This window comes from Neomonachus schauinslandi, chromosome 15, assembly GCF_002201575.2.
Source record: "Neomonachus schauinslandi chromosome 15, ASM220157v2, whole genome shotgun sequence".
NCBI classification, from domain to species: domain Eukaryota; kingdom Metazoa; phylum Chordata; class Mammalia; order Carnivora; family Phocidae; genus Neomonachus; species Neomonachus schauinslandi.
Window position 1 is genome coordinate 11,560,733 of NC_058417.1, and position 24,409 is coordinate 11,585,141.

The window sequence follows — 24,409 nt, forward strand, 5'->3', positions numbered from 1 at the left end:
CAAACCCCTCTACGGTCACCACAACTGGATCTGGGAAGAAACCAGATTAAATTGGGAAGGGAAATTCAAGTCTCTTCCAGGCTCCCTTTGGGCTACCCCCTTATCGGGAGACCAATCTGATCTAAGGAAACTGGGGGGGAGGGAAGCAGGCTGATCTCACAGGCCCAGCGCCCCCCCCCCCCCCAATCACTAACATCCCAACCAGCCTGTGGAGAAGCATCACCAAGCTCCACTTACAGCTGATGAAATTGAGGACAGAGTTGGCCCGACAGCACAGAGCTATCGCTTGGACAGATCTGTCTCGTTCTAAAGAGCCAAATCTAGGAAGTGAGGTTTGTCCAGACTCCACCCCCCTCCAGCCCCAAGTCCAGAGACCTCTGGGACAGGCCCTGTCCTGGAGCTTCCCCCCAGCCCCCTTGCTTGGTGTTGGGAGAAACTGAGGCCCAGGGAAGGCTCATGGCCTGCCCGAGCGCTCCCGCAGCAGTGGGCCAGACGCTGCTGTGCCAGAGGCTGGATAAAATGAATGAGTGGAGGGCACACTGATGGAGGGGCCGGTTGGGGGTAGGCTGGCGAGTTAGACCCTGCAGCCGGTCCCAGCTCTCTCCAGGTGGGGTGGGGCCCCGTCTACCCGGGAGGGCGGGGCCTCCCGATAGGGCCCCGCCCCCGCCCCGCCCCGCCCTCCCTGCAGAGCCACAGCGGGGGAACCCAGTTTCCGAGGAACTTTTCGCGGGCGCCGGGCCGCCACCGGGGCCAGGACGGGACGCGAACGCGCGCAGCGGCGACAGCGGGCCGGGGCCGGCGGACGCGGCGCTCCCTGCGAAGGTCCGTACGCGGCGGCGGGCCCGGCGGGCCGCCCGGAGGAGGCGACTGCGCCATGGACGAGCCGCCCTTCAGCGAAGCGGCCTTGGAGCAGGCGCTGGCCGAGCCGTGCGAGCTGGACGCGGCCCTGCTGACCGACATCGAAGGTACGTCAAGGGCCGGCCGGGCTCCGCGCGAGCATGGCTCGCCGGCGGCATCCCGCCTTTGTCTCCCGGGCCGGCTCGGGGCGCGGGGCGCGGGGCGCGGGCACCGGCTCCGTGCTGTGTGCGCGGGGACTTCCCCGCGCCTCTGGGCAGTGCGCTGTGGGCCCCGTTGTCCAGACCGCGCCGAGCCTCCCTGCACCCGCCCTGGCGTCTCGGGCCGCGCCTCGCCGGGTACCCTGGAGGCTCCCGGCCGGGCACGTGCGCCTCTGGGCGTCCGGGGCCCCGCGCGGCGCGGCCAGTGAGTTCTTAACCCAGTGGCGGCCGCCGCAAGCCTGGAGACCTGGGCGTCGCCGAGGCCCCGCCCCTGCCCCAGCCCTGACGTCAGCGCGGGGTTACTCACGGTCATTCCCTCCGGCCCGAGAGTTCAGCTCGGCGCGGAGCTCCTGCGCGTGCGCGCGGCGCTTCCTCTGGTCCCTCCTCCCTCTCTCTTTCCCTCCCGCCCCCGTCCGGTTCTCCGAGTCCTAGATGGGCATCGCTTGGGCACACCTTTATTGAGCAGCTACTCCATACCGAGCCGCGTTCTCGGCACGGGCGCTTCACAGACCGACCTGGGCTCCCCCTTTTCTCAGGAGCACGGAAATCCTCCAGAAAACCCGCAAACGGATGTTTAGTTGCGCGTTGGGGTGGAGCAGGGGTGGGGTGAGACCTCTTTGAGCCGACTTTTGGGCTGAGACTTGAGGGTCAGCCCCGGGACCGACGGGGAGGGATGTTTGCCCAGGCAGCCGCGGCGCGGGTTTACACACATCTTTGAAAGCATCTTGTTTGCTAGACGGAGGAGGGGTTTGGGGACGGCAGGTACCCCATTGTGTAGACAGGGCAAACCACAGCCCCCAGCAAACGGCCCTCCACGGCCCTCCACGGTTGCTCTGCAGTTTCGGCAACACTGGCTAAGTGGCACTTGGTCGACGGGGAACCCGAGGCCAAGAGCACAGGACTTAAACCTCCCACCACCTGGACAGACGTGTCCATGGAGCCTGTGGCCACCTGGGGTTGGCAAAACAGACACATCTAAGCCACTCGCTCCTTCCCTACTGCAGCCTTGCGTGTTAGCCCAGGGGGCTGCTAGCCTGGGGCCTTATCAGCTCACCTTCCCCATGGGCCAGGCAAGGGGAGGGCCCGGGAGGAGAGACCCTGGTTGTGGGGCTTTTCCAAAGCAGCCTTCTCCATCACTATGCGCTGGAGTGAGGGACCCCAAAGCCCAGACCCTGGGGAGATCCGAGCCTGACTCCACTCACAGTTCCACAAGCCCTGGGCCCAGTAGTGCAGCCTGAAAGGCTCGGTGACCAGGTGGTGAGGACCTGGGCTTTGGGGTCAGGACTTGAATCTGGACACTAGTCACTCACTTTGCCATCCTGCCCAAGCTCTCTCAACCTGAGCCTCAGTTTCCCACTCGGGATACAAATGCTTCCCTTCCTAGGGGAATTGGGACAGTGGACTGAGGGCTGCTGTATCAGGGCCACGGCTCTGGCATAGACCTTTCTCACTGACTCATTTACAGAAGCATTATGTCCCGAGGCCCAAAGACCGGGCCCCTGCAGCTGTTGGGAGGTGGGGGCAATTAGGCTCCCGCTCTAATCTGGGAGAGAAGGGGGACGACTGGAGCCTCTTCCTGGGGTGGGCATAAAGTTTGCCCACCACAGCAGGAGATTTCTCGGTTTTTATCCAAACTTTCTGTTTTCCCCCCAATTACACAACAAATCTCTTTGCGTTGTAGAAAAATTAGAAGGTGCAGGTGAGCAAAAAGAAGAAAATAAAATCTTCCTTAAACCGGTCATGCAGAGATAAGCTCTGTTAATTATGTGGGGGATTGTTTTCGTGTGTGTGTCTGTTTTTTTTTTTTTTCTTGCAATGGCTGTATATTCGTGATCTGCTTTTTAAAAACAACACCATTGAGGTATAATTTACCTGCCATAAGATTTACCCATTTCAAGTGTACAATAAGTTGTTACACTGACCAAGTTGTGTGGCCATCACCAGTTGATTCTAGAACATTTTCATCACCACCTTAAAGATCCCTCTTGCCAACTTACAACTGCTCCCTGGTCCACACCCAGCCCCAGGCAATTGCTAATCTATACTTTTATAAATTAGAATAGGGTCCATTGGCTCACAGCAGATTGTAACCTGCTTTGTTCCGTGTCAACAGCCAGACAACAATCAAGTTCCCTGGTTTATCCACCGAGTCCCCCACTGATGGACATCCACGTTGTTTTGTTCTCATTAACTGTACTGCAGTGGACCCCCAGGCCAATCTTTGCTTGGATGGATCCTTCTCTAGTTCCATAGGCGGAGGCTCTGGGAGGGGAATTTGACGCTCAGAGGCCAGGCCTACTTTTGAGGCTCTTACCCTGCCCTTGGAACGAGGCAGATTCAAGGTCTAGAGAGAGTGACGTGGGGGGTGGGAAGGGCAGGCCCCGAAGGTCTCCAGGTCCCCTGAGAGGAAAGAGGGTTGAGAGGTGGGCCAAGTAGGCCTCGAGCGCCCGGAAGGGTAGAGGGCCTGGGTCCTGGAGGCAGTGGGGAGTTTTGGGGGGATGGGAGCAGGGTAGTGCTATGCTTGGGTTGTATGTCGAAAGCTCCCCCTGGCAGCTGGGGTAGAGGATCACAACACAAACAGGGAACACTAATTGAGCTCAGGTTCCTAGCTGACCAGTGAGCCCTCCTGACAACCCTAAGTGGGTAGACTTAAGATCTTCATCTTACGGATGAGTGCCTTGAGGCGCACAGAGAGGTTAAGTGACTTGCCTGAGGTCACACAGCTAGAACATGGCAGGGTCAGGATTCAAACTCAGGCTGTGGCCTCTGGAGCCCATGCTCTTAACTGCTGAGCTCCTAAGAGTGGGGGTAGGGACAGGAAGCAATGGAATGGGGAGCCCTGGGTACCAGTGGTACCTGAGTGGCTCAGTCAGTTGAGCATTGACTTTTTTTTTTTTTTTAAGATTTTATTTATTTACTTGAGAGAGAGAGAGCACTAGAGGCGGGAGGGTCAGAGGGAGAAGCAGATGCCCTGCTGAGCAGGGAGCCCGATGCAGGACTCAATCCTGGGACTCCAGGATCATGACCTGAGCCGAAGGCAGCCGCTTAACCAACTGAGTCACCCAGGCACCCCTGACCATTGACTCTTGATTTCGGCTCAGGTTGTGATCTCAGGGTCGTGAGATGGAGCCCCAATCTGCTTCTCTCTCTTTCCCTCTGCCCGTCCCCCCCACTGGAGCTCTCTCTCTCAAATAAATAAATCTTAAAAAAACAAAACAAAAAAAGAACAGGGAACCCAGGAGGCTGTTCCACGTGGGGCTCCGCTGGGGGCCTGAGAGTAGGTCAGAGAGGGATCAGAGGCCAAGCGGCCACCTCCCCCTCCCAGCCTGGAGCTCGGCCTTTGAGTCAGGAGACTGAGGACCGTCAGCAGGGAGCTGGCCAAGGGCCTTGAGCCCCACCCAGCCCTGCTGCCTGCTTTTGCCAAGCCCTCTGTCACGTGAACGGGTTTTGGGGTAGAGCTGCCTGCGTGAGCCCTTAGCTCTGTGGGTGAAGGCATTGACCGGGCTACGGTGCACCGTAACCTCTGGTGAGCATCGTCTCCCCACCCCCGGGGCCTCCCGTAGTCGCTCTGTGCTTTGGGGTCCCTGGCGGCTGTGGGCGATGGGGATGGGAGAGCAGTCCTGTGCCATGTTTGGGATTATTGGTAAGCCCGGGGCAGGCTTCACCTCTTTGCTGATTCATTGATCAGATCTTGCACATGCTTTTAAGTGCAGAAGGGGCAAGTAGACTTGGCATTCCAGCTGGGGCCTCCCTGCCTACCGGGGGGTGCTGCGCCCGACCGAGGAGTTGTCCTGGGGGCTCTGGTTTGTCTGAAGCTTTTGGGGGTACAGTTCGTCTGTCCTCTGCCTGGATGCCTCCACCTTCCCTCTTTGTCCTACCCCGGGAGTCCTTCAAGCCAGGGAAGCCTTCCTGGACCTCACTCCTCCCTGGCCCTGCGGTCCCTCCCAAGGTGCCTGGACAAACCACAGGAGGGCCTGCTCCTAGGCTGTTTTCTGGGTCCAGTCCAGTCCCCCACCCCACGCCTCTCCCCGTGGTATCTCATGCCCGGTCCTTTCCCCGGTCCCACCAAGCTTGGGCCCTTCTTAGAAAACACAGCTCGAGGGGCGCCTGGGTGGCTCAGTCGTTAAGCGTCTGCCTTCGGCTCAGGTCATGATCCCAGGGTCCTGGGATCAAGCCCCGCATCGGGCTCCCTGCTGAGCAGGGAGCCTGCTTCTCCTTCTCCCTCTGTCTACCACTCTGCCTACTTGTGCTCTCTCTCTGTCAAATAAATAAATAAAATCTTTAAAAAAAAAACAAAAAACACAGCTCGAGGGATGCCTGGGTGGCTCAGTCGGTTAAGCATCCGACTCTTGGTTCTGGCTCAGGTCATGATCTCAGGGTCGTGAGATCGAGCCCTGCTTTGGGGCCCACCGTGGAGCCTGCTTAAGATTTTCTCTCTCTCCCTTTCCCTCGGCCTCTGCTTGCACTCCCCACCCCCACTCCCGCACGCATGCGCGCTGCCTCTCTGCCTCTCAAAAATAAAAAAATTAAAACAAACAAAAAGAGAAAACACAGCTCAGGACTGCTTACCTCTCAGCTCCCAGCTCCGGGCATATAACTCCAGAGTTCTCAAACAACCATGGCTCCCCAATGCCCCCAGGATGCTGTTCCCTTGTCTCAGCACTGCATTCCAGACCTGCAGGGTTTGTGGAACCCGTCTCTTTGGGGGATGGAGAAAAGCATGCTGGCAGTGGGTTGAGTTGTCTAGGAGTTACCTCCTGCCCGATGGTCACCTCACTGGACACAAACATCCTGAGTGACCTGGTCAGCCCCAGGCAGGGGTCACCGCCAGGCAGAGGCCTGGGATCTGGACTTGGCCCCACCAGCAGGTGCAGCTCCAGTGGGAATGGCAGCACAGGCCAGAAGGAAGTATCTCTGGCTTTGTCTTCTGCCAACCACAGGACCTGTGAGTGTGCCCTTTGATCCCAAGACCCGACAGGGGTGGCATACGTGTGAGACCTCTGTCCCATGCGGCTCCACGGAGGGGAGGAGGGAGAGCCTTAGAAACGGGTTTGGGGCTCCCGGGAAGGGGGGTGTTTGAGGCTGGATCCAGATGTGTGGTTCCCCTGCTGGGTTTGGGACTTGGTGGGAGGTGGAGCAGGGATTGGGAGTCCATCCCACCTGGAAGAGTTGGTGGCCTGGAAAAGCCCACCCTGACCTGGAACCCTGCCCAAACCCACCCCCTTCCCCCAGCTGACCCTCCAGCTATCTCCCAGCAAGCCTGTCCCTCCCAGTCACATGCAAGGCCTACCCCTCCTGGGGCTTTGGGGTTCCCATTGGAGCCCAGGGGTCTTCAGATTCAACCAAGTGGCCTCAGGTTCTCATCAGTGTACTAGGAATAATAATAGAACCATCTTCTTGGAGTTTTGGGCATCAGATGAGCTCATTTAGGTCAAGGGCTTAAGTAGCACATAGTAGGCCCTCAACCAATTTTCATCATTTAGAGCACTTACCTAGGACCTGGCACCTAATATATTTAGCTTAACAAATGTTAGCAGATTATCCAAGGAGCCTATGTTGGAAGTTTCTATGGGCTATGGTTTCCAATTTCTCAGCAACCACCATTTGATTCTGGGTCTCTGCTTGGGGGACAAGGTGCAGCTGGTCAAGGTTAGTGGGGAGCCCCTCACCTCTCCCCCTGCCTGACCCCTAGGGGAGCAAGCACCCTGTCCTTAGCTACCATTAAAGATAGTGTATGGGATGCCTGGGTGGCTCAGTTGGTTTAGGCATCTGCCTTCGGCTCAGGTCATGATCGCAGGGTCCTGGGGTTGAGTCCGGTGTCAGGCGCCCTGCTCAGCAGGGAGTCCGCTTCTCCCTCTCCCGCTGCCCCTCCCCCCACTCAAGCTCTCTCTCTCAAATAAATAAATAAAATCTTTCTTTCAAAAAAAGGATAATATTGTTAATTAATTGAATTTAAATAAAAAATAAATAAATGGGTGCCTGGGTGGCTCAGTCAGTTAAGCGTCTGCCTTTGGGTCAGGTCATGATCCCAGGGTCCTGGGGTCGAGCCCCGCATCGGGCTCCCTGCTCAGCGGGGAGTCTGCTTCTCCCTCTGCCTCTGCCTGACGATCCCCCTGCTTGTGCATTCGTCTTCTCTGTCTGTCTCTCTGGCAAATAAATGAATAAATAAATCTTAAAAAAAAAAAAAAGACAAAGAGAGTAGAGCTGGAAGGAAACTTCGAAATGCCTTTGTCACCTCCTCACCCAATGCACAGATGAGGAACAGAGGCCTTGAAACACCTCACTCACCATAGCCCCCCAGCTGCCCAGCCTGTGTGGCTCAGGCCTGGTGGTAGCTGAGGCGGGGTGAAGGAGCTGGAGATCTGTGAGAAGCCGTGGGAAGGCTTCCCAGGCAGAAGAATCTAGCTGGTGGAGGAGGGCCAGAGCACAGCAGGTGGTTCTGAGCCTCTGGTCATCGTTGATAGTTGGGCTGCACAAAACACCTCAACGCAGGCAGCCTTGGAAATACAAATTAAAGCACCTTCGAGCTTCCAGTCACACAGCTCTCGGGGCTAAGCAAAGCAACCAAAAGTAAACAAAAATGATAAAACCCAGTGCTGGTGATGCAATGAGGAAATGGGACACAGTGCAGGGGAGGTTGTAAAGGGGTTTCTGTTTTCCAGAGAGCAGCCCAGCAGCTCTAAAACAGCATGTTCCCTTTGAACACATACATCCATTTCAGGTTTAAAGCAGGCTGCAGGGAAACAACCCCAAAGGGGGAAATAGATATAATTTATATAAAGAATTGTGCAGCACTGCTATTTAGACTGGAAACAGTTGCTCAGCAGTAGGGCACTGCTCCCAGATTGCCACTGTCTCAGGCCTTTGGGTTGGTTTTCAGCTTCCAGAATAAGTATGTGCCCCGAGCCCACACCTAGGACAAGATGTCTGAGTTGGTGCTGACCAGCATCTTGTTTAATGGCCCTCTTACAGGTCATGTCCAGGGTCATTTGGTCCGGGTAAATGGGACTTAAGTGTGTGGGATGACACAGATGAGGGAAGAATCTGAGAAGGTAACATCAGAGCGAGTTTTGAAAGAGGAACATGAGTTTGCTAGGTAGACAAAGGATAGTGGGAAGGACATTCCTGGCAGAGGGAACAGCCTGGGGGAGAGCCCGTGGCTGGAGACCAGCAGTGGGGTGGTGGCCGGCTGGCTCTGGTCCCCTCTGGGCTCTTCCTTGTGCTGAGCGATGCTGGGGTCACACGCTGGTTCAGGCTCCGGCCCTGCCTTGAGGGGCTCCCCTCCAAGGCCCGGCTGCTAACGGCGGCCGGGAAGGTCCCCAGGAAGGGGCAGTGCCCGAGCTGAGCCTTACTGAGCTTCGTGCTGCCTCCTCTCCCGATCCTGCACTCCGCACACACCTCCTGAGCTGAGACCAGTGCCACCAGCCGGTTGGGGCAGAGCCAGGCTGGAGCTGATGAGTGTGGGCTCGGGGGTTGCTGGACCCGGGTTTGAGTCCCAGATTCTCTACTTGGCAGTGGTGGGCCCCTGGACACACATGGCCTCTCTCTGAGCCTTAGTTTCCTTGTCCATCTAGAGGGCCCATGCCCAGGTACACCCGGGGCTCCTGCCGTGGGCCCATCCCATTCCGGGAAAAGCCGGCACACGCTCGCACCCCCAGCAGCCCTGGGTGCACAAAGGGCTGTCTGTCCCTGTTGCATACATGACTAGCTGAGGACATGCAACCCTGCTGACCTGAGTCCTCAGGAGGATCGCGGAGGCACTGGTAGGAGCAGCAGGGATGAATGGCAGGCAGGGTGTAGCCCTGGCTCCCTGGGATGCCGAGGGAGCGCCCCACCCCTGCCCTGTGCCCGTCATGAAGCGGGCAGGGGTGGAACGCTCTGGGGGTCCCATAAGCCCCGTCCCGTGCCCTCTCCTGCGCCAGTGCTGCTTTATACCCTTCACTCTTCTTCACACTCATGTGACCCTTTGTGATTTGCATTGCACCGGACAGTGTGCAAACCCCCTTTCCTGCCCATTTCCTGGAGTATTGGTGTCCTTGGCTCAGACGAAAGACAAACTTGTGTTGGATTCCCAGCTCCTTGGCTGCCTCCGTGACCTCTATCCCCCCTTCACTCCTTCTGCTCCGACCACACTGGGCTCCTTGCTGTCTCATCATCCTCACACCAAGCTCGCTCCTACCTCAGGGCCTTTGCACTTGCTGTTCCTTCTGCCCCGGGCATTCTTCCTCCCTCCTGGCCCACTCCCTCGTTTCATTCAGGCCTCCACTCAGATGTTGCCTCCTCAGAGACACTTGCTGATCATCTCATCTGTAGTGGCCCCTCACACTCTCTTTCTACTGCCTCAGTTTCTTCGTGGTGCCCATCACCATGTGCACCCACCTTCCTCCATGTATGTGCAGACCGTCAGTCACTAGAACATAAGCTCCAGGAGGGAAGGTCTTTGTGCTGTGTCCCTGTACCCCAGTGCCTGGCACAGGCCGGACACACAGTGGACACTTAAGAAAAGGCAGTAGAGGGGAGCCTGGATGGTCCAGTTGGTTAAACACCTGACTCTTGATTTCAGCTCAGGTCATGATCTCAGGGTCGTGAGATGGAGCCCTGCGTCCAGCACTGTGCTCCGTGCAGAGTCTGCTTAGGACGCTGTCTCCCTCTGCCCCTCCCCCTCACGCTTTCTCTCTCTCTCTCAAATAGATAAATCTTAAAAAAAAAAAAAAGAAGAAGAAGAAGAAGAAAAGAGAAAAGGCGTAGATATTGTCAGAAAAACAAATCTGGGCGTCATGGACCAGGCCATGTGAAGGAGGTGGTGAGCTCCCTATCCCGAGAGGCATGCAAGCAGAGCTTGTTTGGGGTTCAAGGCCTCATACAGGTTGGATGGGCTAGAGGCTCCTGTGATGATCAGAGCGGGGCTCCTGCCAGTTCGTGGCGTTGGGTCCTCCCAAGATTTCCATCATGGCCTCACAGAATAAACAGGCCAGAGAATAAAAGGCTACCCCACATCTGCCTTCCAAAGGAGGTTTGAAGGTAGAGCCAGGGAGGGAGCGGGGTGCTCAGGTTTCCTGTTGGGCCCTGATAGGATCAGGGCAGGGATGGAAAGGAGAGGAAAAAGGAGGAATCCAGGCTTGGGGAGGAGGTGGGGAAGATGAAAGATTGGAGGGGGTGTGAGGTGGGCCCAGTGAGGCCCAGAGTCTATGCCTCCTATTCCCCGTATTCAAGGAGGGCAGGCAGGAGCCCCTATGGGCCTTCTGAGTCTCTCTCTATGCTGGAAGCCCAGCGCTCAGCTCTCTGGAGAATGATCCATGAGTTGGGAGACATGGCCAGTCTTTTGGGGCCCACTGTCCTGGCTCCCAGGGCTGGGAGTGGGTACCTCTCTTGCCCCACCCCAGTCCCAGCCCGATTTACTCTCCATAAAGCAATCCCCAGTTCCAGCTTGATCATTGCAAGTATTGGGCAACTCACTACCTGACCTTCTTTTTTTTAAGATTTTATTTATTTATTTGAGAGAGAGAGAGCATGAGAGCGGGGAGGGTCAAAGGGAGAAGCAGACCCCCCGCTGAGCAAGGAGCCCGATGCGGGACTCCATCCTGGGACTCCAGGATCATGACCTGAGCAGAAGGCAGTTGCTTAACCAACTGAGCCACCCAGGAGCCCAACTCACTACCTGACTTAATAGTTCTAGACCATTCCATTTGCTACAGAGGGACTAACCTTTATAGCAATCTTGCTGAATGCTGGGTGCTTCATACACTTGCTTTTTTTTTTTTTTTTTGAGAGCATGCGTGCGAGCAGGGGGGCGGGGGCAGGGGCAGAGGGCAGAGGGAGAGAGAGTATCTTAAGCACGCTCCACATCCAGCGCAGAGCCTGATGCTGGGCTAGATCTCACGACCCTGAGGTCATGACCGGAGCCGAAATCAAGAGTTGGATGCTTAAGCTACTGAGCCACCCAGGTGCCCCCATATACTTGCTCTTTTATTATTTTTTTATTTTCAGTTTTTTTTAGTTCATATGCAGTGTTATATGAGTTTCGGGTGTATAACATAGTGATTCAGCAATTCTCTACATTACAGGGGCACCTGGGTGGCTCAGTCGTTAAGTGTCTGCCTTCGGCTCAGGTCATGATCCCGGGGTCCTGGGATCGAGCCCCACGTCGGGCTCCCTGCTCAGCGGGAGGCCTGCTTCTCCCTCTCCCACTCCCCCTGCTTGTGTTCCCTCTCGTCTCTCTCTCTGTGTCAAAATAAATAAATAAAGTCTTAAAAAAAAATTCTCTGCATTACTCAGTGCTCATCATGCTCATAAGAGCCCTCGGCTCTTAATCCCTGTCACCTACTTCACCCATCCCCCACCCGCCTCCCCTCTGGTCACCATCCGTTGATTCTCTAGAGTTAAGAGTCTGTTTTTTTGGTTTGTCTCTTTTTTCTTTCTTTCTTTGTTTTTTTTAATTCCACATATGAGTGAGATCATATGGCATTTGCCTTTCTCTGACTTATTTCACTTAGCATTATACTGTCTAGATCCACCCATGTTGTTACAAATGGTAAGACTTCACTTTTTGATGGCTTAGTAATATTCCATTGCGTGTGTGTGTGTGTGTGTGTGTGTGTGTGTGTGTGTGTATACACACCCCATTTTCTTTTTTCTTTTTTTAAAAGATTTTATTTATTTATTTGACAGAGAGAGACACAGCGAGAGAGGGAACACAAGCAGGGGGAGTGGGAGAAGGAGAAGCAGGCTTCCTGCTGGGCAGGGAGTCCGAGGTGGGGCTCGATCCCAGGACGCTGGGATCATGACCTGAGGTGAAGGCAGACGCTTAACGACTGAGCCACCCAGGCGCCCCAACACACCCCATTTTCATCTGTTCATCGTTGATGGACAACCTAGGCTGCTTCCATAATTTGGCCGTCGTAAATAATGCTGTAGTAGACACACTTGCCCTTCTAGAACCTCACTGCTGTTACCTCTGGAGACCAGGGGTGGAGGCTCAGAGAAGGGGAGTGATCTGCCTGGGATTACACGGCAAATGAGGCGCAGAGGGAAGGTCGGCCCCTGGGCTGTATGGGGGAAAAGGTGCACTGTGGGTTTTGATCTCGAATTTCTAACCCCAGTCTTAGCTCTGACACCCAGCTTCTGCAGGAAGATTCAGCTCCAGAAGAGAGTGAGATGGGGGGTTACGGAAAGGCTGGCCCCTCCTATGCCACCAGGTGCCTCATGGCACCCAGACCCTCTTTCTCGCTGCATCTTAGCTTAGACTGTGTCCTCTGCCGCTTGGCCAGCTCCCCTCTCAGAAGCCTTTCCAGACTCCTGCTACCCTCAGGGGGACATTGAGTGGCCATTCTCCCTCCTCCCTCCTCAGGATGGAATGGGGGCAGAGCCCAAAGATGTGATGAATGGAAAACCAAGGCGAGAAAATGTGGTGAAGGGAAGACAAGGATGAGACAGGAAGGGGGTGGGGGGCGGGCTTGACACCCTCAGGGCTGCCTCTGGCCCTGGTCTGAGAAGTCTCAGGCCAGTCCCTGCTTGTCTGTCCTGCCACATTCAGGGCTCCACAACTGGGGAACACGGTAAGGAAGAACAGAGCCACCAGGGTCTGCTTTTGAAACTCGGGCCTGGAATTCAGGCCTCGGTGTCTAACTTGTCTTCAGTTACTCGGGTGAGGTCAGAGCCTTTCCAACAGCAATGCATTGTTTTGTTTTTGGGGGGATGAGGGAGAGTGTGAGCACAGGCTGAGGAGAGAGGGAGATGGAGGTGCCAGAGGAGAAGTTCTTTATCCTTGGCATCGCCTACAAAGCCGTGGAAAGTTCTAGAAAGATTGGGAACTGGATGTGTGTGAGGGAGATGAGGCTGTGTTTCCTTGTTTAGGCTGGTGGAGAGGGAGAGAGATTGGGGCTGGAGTCCCTCCTGGCCCACGCTGCTCAGTTGCCATGCCTGCCTGCCCAGGATTCAGCCCCCCACCCAGGTCACAGGAGACTGGGAGCCAGAGGAGGGGCAGGTTGAAGGCTGGGGTAGGACTTGCTGGTGGTCTGTTTGGCCACAAAAGCTCAAGCTGACAACCTGGGCAGCTGGCCATGCTTTGTTCATCTGTATGTGTGTTGAAATTTGACCTTCCTCAGAAGGGGAGGCAGTCCTAGGTACCTCCTCAAAAGACCCCAGAGCCTGTCACCCTGTCACACCGCTGCCTTCCTCACCTTGTGTCCCAGGGATTGGGTTGTCTCTTGGCCTCCCCGGACCCTACAGTGAACAAGTGAGTCAGACTTGACCTGGGAGCCAGGGCAGACTTTGCTGACCCCCTTCCCTGCATCCCAGACCCAGGTCTCTCTGCAAAAGGACATCTGTGCAGAGACAGAGGAATCAGGTTCAAGTATTATGTGTATGTGTACTTTGGAGTAAGGGTCTTCCTTCCTCACTCTGGGCCTCAGTTTCCCGGCAGTGACCTATTATTAGGCATCCATGTCGTGGGGGGTGGCCCCATGCTGGGGCTGCCCCAGGAAGGGGAGGTCCCCGCCCCCACTGCCAGGCAGCCCTTGGCCTTAATTCAGCGCTTCGTGGTACTGAGCGCCGCACCCATTTTCTCCTTCACTTTTCCCTTTCTCAAGGCCAGGGAGATGTGATTATCCCATTGTCTAGAGAAGTAAACTGAGGCCTAAAGGTGGGGTCCCGCACAGAGTGCTAGCGTTTGGAAAGGGTGTTGGGTCATCCCTGCCGGGGTCATCCCGGCCCCGCGACCACTCCGCCGCACTTCTCCGAGGTGCTGACGGAGGTGGTTGGAGCTAGGGGCGTAGGGGGACCGGTGACCGCCAGTAACCCCGGCGGATGTCGGCGCCGAGTGGGTTAAGGGCCCGCGCCCGCGAGTAACCCCGGCCCCATTCAGCGCCGCGGGGTGAAACCCGAGCCCGAGCCGCCGTCGGGGGTGGGGCGGGGGCAGAGGCGGGGCCCTAGTGAGGCAGCGGCGCGGCCGCTGATTGGCCGCGCGCGCTCACCCCATGCCCGGCCCGCGGCCCCGGGGGGCGGGGCGGGGGCGGGGCCGGAGGGCGGGGCGGGGCGGGGGGCGGGGCGCTCCGCGGGCTTTATAGCGCGTCCGAGGCCTGACAGGTGAAGTCGGCGCCGCGCGGAGACCGGCAGGCCCCCGGCCGGGACGCCCCGAAGGGGCGGCGGGCGCGGGCCGCGGAGCCATGGATTGCACGTTCGAAGGTATTTTTTGGAGGATCCCCCCCACCCCTTTATCACGGAGCCTCCACTCCGCTGCGGGGTCACCATCCCCGGTTTCCTCAGAGGGGGGCGTGTGTGTGCAGTGGCCGTGGAACTCCCAGCCCCCCAGCGGGAAGAGCGGGTTCCCGAGGGGGCGGCGTGCCGGCTCCCGGCGCCCACTGGAGTTGGTGGGCCACCCCCACCCGCAGTAGTTACCCCTACCCCGGCGTTTGGAGTGAGAGGGTGGCTTTCCCGCGTCCTCCGCCCCCCTCTGGGGCAGCAAGGGAAGAAGCGGGGAGGAGGCCAGTTGTCTCCCCTCCCTGGAGCCAAATCCGGGACCCCAGTCCTGGATTCACTCAGGTTTTCTTTAAGGGCCTCAGTTTCCCCATCTGTCAGAGGGGCTCATGAGGGCGGGGATGAGGGATGGGGGGCCCTGCCAGGGAAAGTACTGTAAGCCTTTAGGGCCTGCACCAGCCCCGATTGCCCACGAGGTGTTTCCCATGGGGAGGGCCCAGGGGGCCGGAGTCTGGCACCCCCATCTCGGGCTGTTGGAGGCCAGAGGGAGGTCCCCTCCTGCAGGAACTGCCCTGCCCGGGCACCTGGCAGGAGGCAGGTAACGGTGAGGCCCGCTGGGCGCCAGCTTCCTGCCCCGCCAAGCCTCGGAGCAGCCCTGCCACGTAGGGCTTCATCCTTTTTTGTTGTGCAGATGAGGAAACTGAGGCCCAGTGAGAGGAGGCTGTTGGCCCAGGCCACACGTCCAGTGGGCAGGTGGGCAGGTGGGCAGGGCCAGGAGCTCAGGCTGGGGATCTTGCAGAGCACTTTAACCCAGTGGGTGACTGTCCCTATGGGTTAGAGGGCCCCAGGGCAACAGCCAGGCAGCTGGTGACCCGCCAGCTGGGGGAGAGGCTGGAGCGGTGGCAGGGAGTGTGTCCCAGTCTGTACGAGGAGGAGGGAGTCAGGACAGCCAGCACTGCCTTTATAGAGGGGAAACTGAAGCCCTGAATGGCCTGGTCCCGAGGCTGCTTGGCTGCAGGCATGGTCTGGGCTAGTGCCCAGAACACGCAGGGACACACTGGTTGGCACACACATGGCCGGCAGCTGGGTCAGCCCCAAGCCTCGGTCTCTGCCGCGGAGGAGTGGGTCGGGGTTGGCAGCTCTGAAGTCAGCCGTTTGGGGCCCAAACCCCAGTTCTGCCTGAGCATAGGTGTGGGCCACTGACCTTGCCCAGCCGTTGTACGGGCTGCTGGGTACGTGAGAAGTACCAGGCATTGCTCCAGATGTCACAGGTGCCCAAGAAACGGCTGTGTGTCTGGGAGCCCAGGCTCATGCGGGTCGCTTTGTTTCTGCATCTTGCCCCACACATACAGCTGTGTGGACCCGAGGCATGAAGTGTGTGATGCCCTGTACAGGGGCCAGCCCCCGCCCTCCGGTCACTGACCCAGCCTCTTCTCTGTTCCCCAGACATGCTGCAGCTCATCAACAACCAAGACAGCGACTTCCCGGGCCTGTTTGACCCACCCTATGCCGGTGGCAGCGGCGGGGCAGGGGGCACAGACCCTGCGAGTCCTGATGCCAGCTCCCCGGGCAGCTTGTCCCCACCTCATGCCACAATGAGCTCCTCACTCGAAGGCTTCCTGGGGGGACCCAAGGCGACACCTCCACCCTTGTCCCCTCCCCAGCCTGCGCCCACCTCCCTGAAGATGTACCCCCCTGGGCCGGCCTTCTCCCCCGGGCCTGGTATCAAGGAGGAACCCCTGCCGCTGACCATCCTGCGGGCCCCAACCCCACAGCCCCTGCCGGGGTCCCTCCTGCCCCAGAGCTTCCTGGCCCCGGCCCCGCCACAGTTCAGCTCTGCCCCTGTGTTGGGCTACCCCAGCCCCACGGGAGGCTTCTCCACAGGTAAGGGGGGTGTGGGGCTAGGGGACAACAGGAGCACAGAGAGGAGGGTCTACCGTGGCCTCAGTGGAGGAGTTTGCAGGCTTTAGACATGGGGGGCCTCTGCTGCACTGCCCCGGGCGCCCCTGTTCCTAACAGGACTTGGGTGTTGGTGCCGGGTGAAGCCCTGCCTCCCACTCTGCCCCGGTGGCGACATCAGGGCTGCCCTTCCAGGGACGAATGCGTGGCTGGAAAGCTAGCATATCTGCATCAGAACTCCCGGCAGGGGTTGGCCACCCTGGAACCCAAAGCCGTGAGGGCTAATGACCCATCCCAGGTCATAGGGTGATAGGGCCCCGAGGGGTGGGTTGAAAGTGGGTGAGGGTGGCCTGTACCTGCAGCCCCAGCCTTTATCTCTGCAGGGACCCCTCCAGGGAGCACCCCGCAGCCGCTGCCTGGCCTGCCACTGGCTTCCCTGCCAGGGGTCCCGCCCGTCTCCTTGCACACCCAGGTCCAGAGCGCGGCCCCCCAGCAGCTGTTGACGGCCACGGCCAACCCCACAGCAGCGCCCGGAACAACCACGGTGACCTCGCAGATCCAGCAGGTCCCGGTGAGGAGGTCTGGCCAGGTGTCGGGGAGGTGGCAGGTCCCGGTCCAGACTCCCCTCTCTTGGCTGAGACCGCCCTCCCCCACCCCCAGGTCCTGCTGCAGCCCCACTTCATCAAGGCAGACTCTCTGCTCCTGACAACCATGAAAACAGACATGGCAGCCACCGTGAAGGCGGCGGGTATCGGCTCGCTGGCCCCTGGCGCAGCCGTACAGACGGCGCCCTTGCAGGTGGGTGGCGTGGGGCCGAAGGCCGGGGCTCTGCGCGCGGGCAAGCCCGGCCGGTAACCTGCGCCTGGCCCCTCAGACCCTGGTGAGTGGAGGAACCATCCTGGCGACGGTGCCGCTGGTCGTGGACGCCGAGAAGCTGCCCATCAACCGGCTGGCAGCTGGTGGCAAGGCCCTGGGCTCGGCGCAGAGCCGCGGGGAAAAGCGCACGGCCCACAACGCCATTGAAAAACGCTACCGTTCCTCCATCAACGACAAAATCGTCGAGCTCAAGGACCTGGTGGTGGGCACTGAGGCGAAGGTGCGGGCAATGACGTTCAGAGGCACACTCTGGGGGTGACCCCGGGGAAGCAGGGGACCGGAAGACCCAGAAGGCTTGGGACTGAGCCTGGGCCCTGGGGACTCTACAGGGAACAGACAGACAAACATCCTGCTGTCTGGAGACTGAACGTTCTAGTGGGGGACAGGGGATGACAATACACAGGATAAAGAAGGAAGTGTTAGAGTCGCCAGCTGGGGATAAGTGCCATGGAGGAAGACAACACAGGGAGAAGGACGAAGAGGCTACACGTCCGAAGCACCTCACCAAGGTGACATGACAGCAGCAAAGACCTGAAGGAGGGGAGGGAGGTAGCTGGACACTGTTGGATGCCTTTGGGGTATGAATCCTCGTGCCCAGCCTGGGAGATAGGTTCTACCAGGGGAAGAACGTTCCACGTAGAGAGAACAGCAAGTGCAACGGTCCTGAGGCAGCCGTGCTGTGAAGTAGCGCCCCCCAGCCCCCGCCCTTTGCTTAGGTGCCCACTGGCCAGGCCTGACCGGCCCCTTGTGCCATCTCCCTCCCACCCCCTGCAGCTGAATAAGTCTGCCGTCTTGCGAAAAGCCATCGATTACATCCGCTTCCTACAACAGAGCAACCAGAAGCTCAAGCAGGAGAACCTGAGCCTCCGCACTGCTGCCCACAAAAGCAGTGAGTCCTGGCGCTCCCCCCGCCCCCGCCCCTGACTCTGCACTGCCCCACCCCCCAGCTCCCGCACCTGCCCCTTAAGCCCTAACCCTACAAGGGCCCTTAGCCCCTCCTCTGGTCCCAACTTGGCCCTCAAGAGCTAGACCAACTCCCGTGCGCCCCTCTCAAGGGGCCCTAAGCTGATTGTGGGTGGGGTATCTAGCCTTCACCCCCGGCCCTGCTCCTTTCCGGCCTCCAGAGTCTCTGAAGGACCTGGTCTCAGCCTGCGGCAGCGGAGGGAACACAGACGTGCCCATGGAGGGCACGAAGCCTGAGCTGGTGGACACACTGAGCCCGCCCCCGTCGGACGCCGGTTCGCCGTCCCAGAGCAGCCCCTTGTCCCTTGGAGGCAGGGCTAGTGGTGGCAGCGGCAGTGACTCGGAGCCCGACAGCCCGGTCTTTGAGGACAGCCAGGTTGGGCCCGGCCCTGTTCCCCAGCCCCCACCCCCGACCATCTCCCTTCGATATCTGAGCCCCAGGACTCGGTCAGGAAGAGGCCCCTAACAGCCCACCTCCCATTTGATAGAGAAACGGAGGCCTGTAGCCACGTGGGGTCCCACAGTAAGGCGGCGTGGAGGGCCGATCCCTCCTTCCCTGTCGCATCCCCCCGGGGCCACTCCCGCTCTGCCCTCGCCGACCTGCCCACCCCTGCCAGGTGAAGCCCGAGCAGCTGCTGTCCCCCCGCAGCCGGGGCATGCTGGACCGCTCCCGCCTGGTCCTGTGCACGCTCGTCTTCCTCTGCCTCTCCTGCAACCCCTTGGCCTCCCTGCTGGGCAGCCGGGCCCTTCCCAGCCCCTCGGATGCCGGCAGCACCTACCACCGTCCTGGCCGCAGCGTGCTGGGCACCGAGGGCAGAGGTAGGACAGGCCCCAGCGTGGGTATCCTTGGGACGGAGGGGCGGGGGTGGGGAGCTTGGGGCGTGTAGCTGGGACTCTGGATTTCCGGGGCGCTGTGGTCCCAGCCCCTCTGTCTGCCCCCAGACGGCCCTGGCTGGGCCCCGTGGCTGCTGACCCCACTGGTGTGGCTGCCCAACGGGCTGCTGGTGCTGGCCTGCTTGGCGCTTCTTTTTGTCTACGGAGAGCCGGTCACGCGGCCCCACTCGGGCCCCGCCGTGCACTTCTGGAGACATCGCAAGCAGGCTGACCTGGACCTGGCCCGGGTAAGGGGCCGGATCCCGGGGGTGGGCTCGGGGGATGGGGCAGGGCCAGGACCTGGGCGGCACCTGGGAAGGTGCTGGGGGGCCCTGCCCTGCCCTGTCGTCCCCTCAGACTCGCACTGCCGGGGGTGGGCAGAGGGGCGGGAAGGGGACACCAGCGTCATGGGCGGGGGCCCAAGGTGGAAGGACCTTCAGAGCAGGAGGGGTATCGTGCGCTCACATGCTCTGATCCACCTCTTCTCACCTGGAAAACCCTCATCCGCAGGGGGACTTTGCCCAAGCTGCCCAGCAGCTGTGGCTGGCCCTGCGGGCCCTGGGCCGCCCACTGCCCACCTCCCACCTGGACCTGGCCTGCAGCCTGCTCTGGAACCTCATCCGCCACCTGCTGCAGCGTCTCTGGGTGGGCCGCTGGCTGGCAGGCCGGGCAGGGGGCCTGCAGAGGGACTGCGCCCTGCGGGCAGACGCCCGCACCAGCGCCCGGGATGCCGCGTTCGTCTACCACAAGCTGCACCAGCTGCACACCATGGGTATGTGGGGTGAGGGGCCGGGCCCGAGGGGCTCCCGCCGCCCCCCTGCCTCACATCCTGCCCGTTTTCCAGGGAAGTACACGGGAGGGCACCTTGCCGCTGCCAATCTGGCACTGAGCGCCCTGAACCTGGCGGAATGTGCGGGGGACGCCGTGTCCGTGGCCATGCTGGCCGAGATCTATGTGGCCGCCGCGCTGAGGGTTAAGACCAGTCTCCCGCGGGCCTTGCATTTTCTGACAGTGAGTGGGTGCTGGGCCGATGGGGACAGGGCTGGGGGGCTTGTCTCTGCAGCTCTTTCCGGTGGCTCCCTGGGCACGGGGCTCACAGGAGGAGGCAGCTGGTTACGGGGGGCGGGGGGAGTCCAGGCCCGTCTCAGACCTAGGGTTGGGTTTGAGCCCCTGTCTGGGTCCAGTGTGACAGCCCCGCTCCCCTCCCCCACAGCGCTTCTTCCTGAGTAGCGCCCGCCAGGCCTGCCTGGCACACAGCGGCTCGGTGCCTCTTGCCATGCACTGGCTGTGCCACCCGGTGGGCCACCGTTTCTTCGTGGATGGGGACTGGGCCGTGAGCAGCGCCCCGAGGGAAAGCCTGTACAGTTTGGCCGGCAACCCAGGTGCACTCTCAGCGCTGTGCCCATCCCCTGCTGCCCGACGTCCTTTGTGGCCCATTCCCCTTCCTGTCCCGCATCTCCGCTTGTCCCTGCCTCTCCGCATGTCCCTGCCTCTCTGCTTGTCCCTGCCTCTCTGCTTGTCCCTGCCTCTCCGCATGTCCCTGCCTTTCCGCATGTCCCTGCCTCTCTGCTTGTCCCTGCCCACCCCGGTCTGTCTGTTGTTGCTGAGGCTGCAGGAGCAGGAAGCTGGGTCTGTCTCGGTTGGGGCTCTTCAGAAACAAAGAGGAATTTGGGGGCAGGTGGTTGATTTGGGAGGTGATCCCAGGCGAGACCAGTGTTGACTAAGGAGATCAGATGGAAGAGACAGAGCTGGTAGACGTGTGTTAGTAAGCAGATTACACTGTCCGGGGTAGGTTATCCTATCCAAGGGCAGCCTGGGGTATTTATCTATCCCACCCGTGTGCCCAGGAGAGAGCCGTTGGTGTGGAGAGGTGAATGTGGGGAGGAGGCGTGGGGCCCTTCCTGCCACCCCGCTCACCCGCTCCTCCCCACAGTGGACCCCTTGGCCCAGGTGACTCAGCTATTCCGCGAACATCTCTTGGAGCGAGCACTGAATTGTGTGGCTCAGCCCAGTCCCAGCCCTGGATCGGCTGATGGGGACAGGTGAGTGGCCCTGCGCCCCCCTCCCCCAGGCAAGCACCCTCCACAGTAAGTCTGGGAGTGCTGTGTCCAGGGCCGTGGATGGGTGGCCAGAGCGGGCTCCTGTCCACCTGCCATGCGGCCTCGGGCGCATCTCAGTTCCTCCCTGGGTCTGTCTCCCTAGCAGCTCGCCAGGAAGCGAGCTGGGAGGTCAGGCTGGGCTCTGGTGCACCGGGAGGAGGGCCTGGGCCTGTCCTGACAGCGAGGTCTCTCTTCTGCCACAGGGAGTTCTCGGACGCCCTGGGGTACCTGCAGCTGCTCAACAGCTGTTCTGATGCCGCCGGGGCTCCCGCCTGCAGCTTCTCCATCAGCTCCAGCGTGGCCACCGCCGCCGGTGAGCCCCCAGCCCCGCGCCCTGGGACCCCTGGCTCCGCCTCAGCTGCAGTGTGGCTGAGCTTCAGGGAGCCCCCCTCCCCACCCCGTGCTCCCTGCAGGCACAGACCCCGTGGCCAAGTGGTGGGCCTCCCTGACGGCCGTGGTGACCCACTGGCTGCGGCGTGATGAGGAGGCGGCTGAGCGGCTGTACCCGCTGGTGGAGCACTTGCCCCGTGCCCTGCAGGAGTCGGAGTGAGTATCCGCCAGGTTCTCCGGGCCCCCCCAGCGCGGTGCTGCACCCCCCCACCCCGGGCCTTGGTTCTGTGCGGTCAGGGTCGCAGGAAGCCAGAAGCGGGGCAGCGGGGAGCTCAGTGTGGGTCTGCGCCCGGTCTGACCATCAGTCCTCTGCCCTGGCCCCAACAGGAGACCCCTGCCCAGGGCGGCCCTGCACTCCTTCAAGGCTGCCCGGGCCGTGCTGGGCCGCGGGAAGGCAGAGTCTGGCCCGGCCAGCCTGGCCATCTGTGAGAAGGCCAGTGGGTACCTGCAGGACAGCCTGGCCAGCACCCCAGCTGGCAGCTCCATCGACAAGGTGAGGGGTGCTGCCGGGGGCCTGGCCGGTCTTGGGGGGGTGTCACCACCCTTTCCGTCCCTGGACCTTCCCCCCTGCGCCGCAGTACCGGATGGGGGGCGCACTCGCTAAGGCCCCAGTCTCCCCAGCCCCAGGAGGAGAGGCGGGGTGAGGGGGCTGGCGGAGCCCTCCTGGGAGGCCGCGCCCACGGCAGGCGGCAGGCGTGGGGGCCTGGAGAGGCGGGCGGCCCCGCGGTGCATTGCTGTTGCATTGCACGTGAGTGACGCGGGTGCAGTGCCTCCGCAGTGCAGCCCGGAGCCGGCCCCTGGCACCGCGGGCCCCCAGCCGTTCCCTCCCGCGGCCGGAGCCCCCCCGTGACCCCTGCCCTGCCCTGCCCCCCCCCCCTCCCCCCAGGCCATGCAGCTGCTCCTGTGTGACTTGCTCCTGGTGGCGCGAACTAGCCTGTGGCGGCGGCAGCAGCTGCCTGCGGCCCCCCAGGCCTCGCTGGGCCCTGGCGCTGGGGCCCAGGCCTCCGCCCTCGAACTGCGCGGCTTCCAGCGGGACCTGAGCGGCCTGAGGCGGCTGGCGCAGAGCTTCCGGCCCGCCATGCGGAGGGTGAGTGCCCGCGGGGCCCTTCCCCAGCAGGTGCGGGGAGAGTGGGGGCCCGGCCCGAACCCCGACTCTGCGGGCCCCCTCCTGCCCAGGTGTTCCTGCACGAGGCCACGGCCCGGCTGATGGCGGGGGCCAGCCCCACGCGGACACACCAGCTCCTGGACCGCAGTCTGCGGAGGAGGGCAGGTCCCTGTGGCAAAGGTGAGCGGGGCGCTGCCCTGGTCGGGGCGGGCTCGGGCCCCGCCGGGGCGGGAAGGCCCAGACGGGGGGTGATGGATGCCGAGCGCCGCTGTGGAAGGGGCAGAGACCGAGGGACTTCGTGGCGGTTGCCAGAGGGCGATATCCCACCTGAGAAATCCGCTGCGGGCCACTGTCCCCTGCAGGGAAAGGAGACTGTGCCGAGGGGAGGGGTCTGAGGCTCCACGGGTGCGCCCGAGAGGGGCGGGGCCGGCGGGGCGGGGCCAGGCCCGGAGCCCCGCCCCTGACGCCCCTGCGGTGTGCGCAGGCGCGGCGGCGGAGCTGGAGCCGCGCCCCACGCGGCGGGAGCACGCCGAGGCCCTGCTGCTGGCCTCCTGCTACTTGCCGCCCGGCTTCCTGTCGGCGCCGGGGCAGCGCGTGGGCATGCTGGCCGAGGCGGCGCGCACGCTCGAGAAGCTCGGCGACCGCCGCCTGCTGCACGACTGCCAGCAGATGCTCATGCGCCTGGGCGGCGGGACCACCGTCACCTCCAGCTAGGTCCCCGTCGGCGGCCCCCGCGGGGCCTGTGTGCAGGGCCGGAGCCTCGACGGCCGAAGGCAACGCTGGGGCCCCGAAGTGTCCACGGTCCGCCCACGTACTGCCCTGTCTCCTGGGGGGATGGGAGGCACTCAGGGGCTTTTGCTGCCTCGACCTGGGAGGCCGGAGGGGGCGCGACCCTAGCCGCCCCGCCCCCCACTGCGCCCCAACCCGACGAGCGGCGGCCAGCATGTGCTGACCTCTGGTGGCCGGTCGGGGGATTGCAGGGGCCGGGCCGGCCGACGGGACCTTGCTCTGCAGGTACCCAGTGGCTTTGCCCTCTCCCGTCTCACAGAGGGGTACATTTCACTGAGCTGAGGGGGGCCTACTTGGCTTTCCCAGCCAGCAAGGGGGTCCTACTCCGAGGCGCCTCTCTCCCTTCTGGAGAGACTTGTACATACTGTAGATGAGGGCGCACCAGCCTCCTGGCCTCTGAGGCTCAAGTGTTACTTTGCCTTTTGCAGACTTTATTTTCATAGGTTGAGAAGTTTTGTACAGAGAATAAAAGATGAAATTATTTATAATCTGGGTGTTGTTCCTTTGGGGAGGAGGGTGTGTACTTTAGCTGATAGACCAGCCGACTGGAGGGGGTCCTTTGAGCCTCCCCCTCTCCTCCCACCCCAGCACCCAGAGGTTTCCCGCTCCCATCGGTCCTAAGAGACCAAAATGTCCCCTTCGATGTGGGAGGCCTGTCGCTGTGGGAGGCCTGTCGCTGTGACCTCCAGGTGACCTGGATTCCACCAATTTCCATGCCACACGGTTGGGCTGTTATCAACCCTAATCCTTAAGGGCTGTTGTGGTCTCAGCTGTCCCTTCCCACCTCTCTGCTTCTACCCCTATCAGTTCCCAGGGTGACATGAGAGGGTGACCCCCGTGTCCTTAAGGATCTGTTGTGATAGGAGCTACAGCCTGGTAACGCTGTTTGGGCCGTTCGTCTCCCTTCCCCCACCCCTTCGCGGGTTCTCCCTCTCCCAAGCTTGGGGAAGTCTCCAGCCCCCATCATAACCTGAGACCCTGAGGCCGCATGGGGTGTGGGGTGGCTGGGGGGTTGTCTACGCAGCAGGGGCTTGTCTCCTGTTCCTGCCCTTACGGTACGGACTAGAACCCTTGACTGTCCCTTGGTGTCCCGCCGAGCCTTCCTCTCCATTCCCCCCGCCCCCCCAGGCCTGGCCCCCTCTCCCAGCGGAATCTGGTTAGAATCC

General features: G+C 61.0%; 1 protein-coding gene across 13 annotated transcripts; it reads left to right on the forward strand.

Annotated features, from left to right (window-relative positions):
- The first annotated feature begins 690 nt into the window (after window positions 1-690).
- Window positions 691-23,725, forward strand: SREBF1 (sterol regulatory element binding transcription factor 1). 13 transcript variants are annotated; one of them, XM_044921424.1, is made up of 20 exons: window positions 691-965; window positions 14,139-14,237; window positions 15,696-16,133; window positions 16,532-16,719; window positions 16,809-16,946; window positions 17,023-17,244; window positions 17,799-17,913; window positions 18,149-18,363; window positions 18,605-18,806; window positions 18,930-19,108; window positions 19,371-19,632; window positions 19,705-19,871; window positions 20,074-20,242; window positions 20,794-20,902; window positions 21,163-21,272; window positions 21,373-21,505; window positions 21,677-21,842; window positions 22,236-22,436; window positions 22,526-22,643; window positions 22,939-23,725. In XM_044921424.1, exons 1-20 carry the CDS (start codon window positions 875-877, stop codon window positions 23,166-23,168), a joined length of 3,552 nt encoding a protein of 1,183 aa, XP_044777359.1. In that variant the 5' UTR covers window positions 691-874; the 3' UTR covers window positions 23,169-23,725. The 13 variants fall into 13 exon arrangements, with proteins under 13 accessions (XP_044777359.1, XP_044777362.1, XP_044777361.1 ...); XM_044921427.1 differs by lacking the exon at window positions 14,139-14,237 and adding an exon at window positions 18,472-18,515 and having other exon boundaries at window positions 18,149-18,358; XM_044921426.1 differs by lacking the exon at window positions 14,139-14,237.
- Window positions 23,726-24,409: the final 684 nt, after the last annotated feature.